Genomic DNA, 6,000 nt, shown 5'->3' with positions numbered 1-6,000 from the left:
CTACCTAGAGAGGAATTGGAATTGAATCCAGAGTACTGGGCTGAGGCCTGGTAATCAGAGCGCTACCACATCGCCTCCCCGTACCAACGACATACAGGCAGTGGAACAATTTTCCGTCAGCATTCGAATCGGATACCTGCGACCCCAGCGCCACAGTTTAGGTGTCCTGGACTATGGAGGCAAGTTTTAAAGACCAGAACACTAAAGGGCGTATCAGGGCTGAGCCAGCCATCGCTCTTGCACCACGCTAATCGCTGACCGGGCAGGTACCTCTGCTCGCCCCGAGCGGCGACGCCGAGGCGGGAACCCGCACTCACCAGCGGCCAACACCGGCAGCCGGCGGCCGTCCTCCGCCGGAGGGCAGCGCGCGATCGCGCCGGCAGCCGATTAGGAGCCGGCTACAGATCTATTAGGCGCTTCTAATTACGACGGCGGCGCCAATTAGGAAAGCGATAGCCGCACGCGCGCCGCGCCGGCCCCCGTAATGACAGCTCCGCGGCGGCGCGTTGACACGAAGATTGCGGACTGACTGCGGCTGTTGTAATTGCGGGGCCGGCCGCGCCGCCCCCGACCCACCCTGTGGAGCGCCGCCCGCGGCTCTTCCCAGCTGATTTACTGGCGGCAGGCAGGGGTGGCGCCCGGGCGCACCGGAGACGACTGCGCGCTCCCGTAAACTCGGCGCCCGGCCCCTAACCGGCAGAGTTGCGTGCCGCCGGCGCTGTCCAGGGTTCCGCTTAACTGCGTTTCCCCTCGGCTACCATAATGAGCAGCCCTAATGAGTAGCAACCACTACGGTGCCCTTTACGGGTCCCGTCTTCAGTTGGAAACTCAAACCGTGGTCGTTTCTTCGTGACTGGGAGACAGCTCCAACACTTTATAAATCTACCACTTTTGATAAAATAGCCCTCTCGTTCTTAATCTTTACTTCTACGTAAGCATGAATTCCCAAATCACATATAGACCCTTCAAATACACTAAGGTAACGAAAGTCGTGGGATAGCAATACGCACTTATACTGATGGCGGTAGTATCGTGTAGCCGGCCGGTGTGACCGAGCGGTTCTAGGCGCTACGGTCGCAAGTTCGAATCCTGCCTCGGGCACGGATGCGTGTGATGTTCTTAGGTTACTTAGGTTTCAGTAGTTCTAAGTTCTAGGGGACTGATGACCTCAGCAGTTAAGTCCTATAGTGCTCAGAGCCATTTGAACCATTTTTAGTATCGTGTAAACAAGGTGTAAAAGAGCAATGGCGGAGCTGTCATTTGTTCTCAGGTAGTTCATGTGGAAAGGTTTGCGACGTGATTACCGCGAAATTAAGAGACGTAGAACGCGGAATGGTAGTTAGAGGTAGACGCATGGGACATTCCATTTTGAAAATCGTTAGGAAATTTAATATTCCGAGAACCACAGTATCAAGAGAGTGCAGAGGATACTAAATTTCAGGCTAGTAACAAGGAACACTGCTTGAAGTAACCACAGAAATCAGTGTGGGACGTACGACTAAAGTAACTGTTAGGTTAGTGGGGCGAAATTGGCGATAATGCTCAATGACAGCAGACGACCGTCGCGTGTGCGTTTGTTAACAATACGATATTCCCTGCAACGTCCCTCCTGGTCTCGTGCTCATATCAGTTGGACCCTAGACGGCTGTGAAGCCGTAGCCTCGTCAGACGAGTCCCGATTTCAGTTGGTAAGAGCTGATGATAGGATTCGAGCGTAGCGCAAGCTCCACGAAGCCATGGTTCAAAATGGTTCAAATGGCTCTGAGGACTACGGGACTTAACTGATGAGGTCATCAGTTCCCTAGAACTTAGAACTACTCAAACCTAACTAACCTAAGGACATCACACACATCCATGCCCGAGGCAGGATTCGAAACGAAGCCATGAACCACAGTTGTTAACAAGGCACTGTGAAAGCTGGTGGTGGCTCCATAATGGCGTACTCTATGTTTACATGAAGTGGACTGGTCCTTTGGTCAAACTGGACCGATCATTGACTGGAAATTCTTATGTTTGGCTACTTAGAGAGTATTTGTAGAGCATTTGCATCGGACTCATGGTCCCAAACAACGATGGAGCTTTTGTGGATAACAATGCACCATGTCAGAGCGTTCCAGACAATTAGAATGAACGATTTGGGCACCCAGATCATCCGATAAGAATCCAATCGAACATTTATGGGAAATAATCTAGAGGTCAGTTCATGCAAAAATCCTGCACCGGTAACACCCTCGCAATTATGAACGGCTATGGAGGCAGCGTGGTTCAACATTTCTGGAGGGGGCTTCCAATGACTTGTTGAGCACTACGCTGGGAAAAAGAAGGTCCGACACGACATTAGGAGGCATCCGAAGATTCTTATCACCTCACCTCATTGTATAGAACTATACCCTACGAATCTACATCATTTTCAAACAGTTGCTACCCGTTGGGTTGTTGTCCTACTGGTCGCAGCTGCGTTTATTACTGGCTGGAAAAGATTTGTCATTAATCTACAGCGTGTCACAAGAATTTTTTTTGTAGGATTGCCACTTTTTAAGCACATCCGCTCTTTTACGTCTTTCGTTCCTGGCTCGTGAGAGAAGATCTACTTTTCTTTGTTTCATAACGTACTGCGATGACCAAATAATGCCTCGCATATTTATACCTAGCCTTACTTGATGATTTATGTCGAGAGCAGCAGGCATTTGCCTTACTTCCGTACATTAATCGCACTAATCCTGTGACTGATTATGTCCTACCTACTCATTGAATGTATAACCAGACTATATAATTTTATTTATTGACTGTTAATAAGTTGTTTAAAAGTTTTCTGTGGGAGACATATCACGTTGTATGTAAATCCCTATAGTGGTTAAGTTCTTAAGATCAGTGCGCGCCTAAATAACATCCTGGCGGCCAACCGAACAGAGGGCACTGATGATTGATCTGTCTTCTTTTTTCAGCTGTCATATAGACATTTAATCTTTCATAGGCAATTTATAGGTTGCTACAGGCAACGTATTATGCACGTTAATTGTTGACCGTAAATTCACCATAAAAAGGATCGATCCTATTCTATTCATATATTTCCTTTTAATAATTTTTTATGGGTAACTGTATTCGTCTTTTAATGTATCACAATCGGTCTCTATGACAGTTATCAATTTTAAAAGTCTGCTACATGTATTTTACATAACGTGTTTTTATCAGATTATGTTTTTGAGTAAATTATGACTACATCTTAGCTCACAGTAGCGACATCCATGGAGGATGTAAGCAAACAGATTTTTGGTAGCTACTGTACTTCAGTAGACAGTTGCAATAATGACTGTGTGGACGATGTGGCCTATTCTGCACCTTATTTTAGATCTATATGACGATGCTGTGCTGATTATATTTATATGTTTTGATGTTGCCATTATAGCCTTATCACTTTAGGACATGGTGTAAAAAAGGTACTTTTTACCGTACTTTCTGTACATTTCCCTGGTTGTATGATAGTATATTGTAATACGTATTGCTGTATTATGTTGAAAGACACACTGCTCACTAGGTGTATATATTTGTACATTATAGATCTGAGGATGGTCATTGCGGACGGAAACCGGTTATCGTCTAAAGAATTCATATTGTGATCAAAGACTGGAATAAAAATCATTTGACAGTATTGAATCACTGTTTGTATACGCGACCATGTCGCAGTTGGTGAAGGTCTAACTATTGTAAAAATTTAGTTCTTTCCAGACAAATATCATAGCACATTGGCAGAGAAGCAGAGGGAATCCCATTTTTTGGAATGTTTGGGAGGGGATTTCCATTTCCAGCATTCGCCTGATTACCTAAGGAAATCGCGTAGTCGAACTGCGGGATTGGAACCTCTACATATCTGGAAGAATGTTGCCCATTGTGGGAGAAAAACGCGGAGATGCTCTTAAGGTGTCAGATTGTTCCTTCAGCCTAATTTAAAGAACTGTTTTAAGTAGGGCCTTTGGTCTTTTTAAAAAAATTGATTTTGTTGAGTCTTAAGTGATGGGCCTTCAGCCGATTTTGAATTAAAGTTGTTTTGCACTTATGGTGTCAGATAGTTTAGGCCTTCAGCCTAGTTAAAGAACTGTTTCAAGATAAGGCCTTTTGCCTTTTTAAAATTCTGATTTTGATTTGAGTTTTAAGTTATTGGATTTTTGCCGATTTTAAATTAAAGTTGTCTTGCCCTTAAGGCATGAGATAGTATGGCGTATTCAGCCGGTTATTAAGTTCAAAAAATTAATGCTGTTTTTTTTTTAATTTTCTTGGCTGTTGTAATGTTTGGTCGAATAAATAAAGTTCGAGTATAGCTGACACGCGCTTATTTTGGCCCCTTTAGACAATTTAAACTACCTGTCCTGTCGTGCGGGTCTAGCAGGGCGTCTCACATTTCATAATCAAAAACACATTCTGATCAACGTCTGCATTATTTTGCTGTTCAGTTCTGTATTTCTATAGTAATAGTAATTCTGTGTAACCCCTTAGTCTGATGGACTGGCTACATGAGCCCTCTTATTTTACTGGGTGTTAGTATCTACCAACGGCCCATCTTTTCCTCTGGGAGGAGAAGGAGATAATTTCGAGTGTTCCGTTTCCGTCCCATGAGCAGCTGTGAAAATAAAAAGTCCACCTAGACGGAGCCCTGCGTGCCTAGGAAAGCTTTATACAACTTAGGTCTGGCAGGATGCCCAGAGGTTGCACCTCACCAGGAATGCGTCTTATGGGCACACAGCACACCTTGAGAATGAAGAGTTACTTAATAAAGGTTTTTACCATCCTCGCGATCTGGGCGGTCAAACCGAGATCCTCCATCCCAATGACACGCAACGTTCCACCACCACTCTGCACAGTGATCGCAGAAGCATGCCCAGAGCTTACCGTGATAGAGGACTGTCGGGGCTTACCCCCCCCCCCCCCCTCCCCAGCTCCGTAAGCCCGGGGACGCCAAGCCTGTACTCAGCAAACGAATGCTGATCCCCTGAGGCCTTGATCGTTCCGACTGAAGGAACCAGCTACAGCGCGTGAAGTGTCAACTGCCAAGTAATCTTCATCAGACTATAGTGTAGGTCGTGGTGTACGTTAGAGGCTGTGCTGTGACGTTGTCGACGTCCGGGTTCGAACGTGATGTAGGACGCGATACAAGATTTTTAGCCACTGCTTCTCCTGGTCTTTTCCTTTATTTTTTCCTTTAATTTTTTCATTTATCAGTGTGGGCGAGAGGCAATGAATGGACTGCATATTAGCTTTTCGCTGTAAGGGAGTTATGGTAACAAACTTTATGGCCTCGCGCCTGAATCGGTCACATTTGGTGTACGCTCAGTGTAATTTGTGCTTTTGCAGGTGATGCTGTTAGGGTAAGCACGCGATCGCCGCCTAGTCTGACTGTTGCGGGGTGGAGTTGGAGGTGAAGGGAAAGCAGGTCGCGCCTCTTTCTCGCACGGCAGGCAGCACAGTGGAATCGTCAACGAGAATCAAGATACGTTCAAAGGATTTGCCGGCCTGGAGAAAGCGTCTCACGATGTACAACTATGCAAGACGGTCGAAATTCTGAAAAGAACAGGCGTAACCTATAGGGAAAGACGAATACTATACAATGTGTACAAGGAAAATGAGGGAACAATAAGAATGTAAGACCAAGAATGAAATGCTCGGATTAAAAAGGGTGTAACATAGGGATGCAAACATAAATCCAACAAGCAGTAACGGAAATAAAGAAAACGTCCAGGAGTGCTATTAAAATTCAGGGTGCCTCGTTGTTGTTGTTGTTGTGATCTTTAGTCTGAAGACTGGTTTGACGCTCCTCTCGAAGCTATCCTATCCTTTGCAAGCCTCTTCATTTCAGAATAAATACTGCAACTTACAGCCTTCTGACTCTGCTTACTTTATACATTTCTTGGTCTCTTTCTACTACTTTTACCCCCAACACCTCCCTACGGTAATAAATTGATGATCCCTTGATCTTTCAGAATGTGTCTTATCAACCGATCCCTTCTT

General features: G+C 45.4%; 1 protein-coding gene across 1 annotated transcript in view; it reads right to left on the bottom strand.

The window, feature by feature from the left end:
• Positions 1–409: 409 nt before the first annotated feature.
• Positions 410–6,000, bottom strand: part of LOC124545516 (vegetative cell wall protein gp1-like) — a 103,226-nt gene continuing 97,635 nt past the window's right edge. Inside the window, exon 3 of the mRNA XM_047124463.1 lies at positions 410–689. Within this exon, the coding sequence (XP_046980419.1) occupies positions 410–689 (280 nt within the window). The remainder of the gene's footprint in view (positions 690–6,000) is intronic.

This window comes from Schistocerca americana, chromosome 8 (genome assembly GCF_021461395.2).
Source record: "Schistocerca americana isolate TAMUIC-IGC-003095 chromosome 8, iqSchAmer2.1, whole genome shotgun sequence".
NCBI classification, from domain to species: Eukaryota; Metazoa; Arthropoda; class Insecta; order Orthoptera; family Acrididae; genus Schistocerca; species Schistocerca americana.
This window is presented reverse-complemented; position numbering and strand designations above follow the sequence as displayed.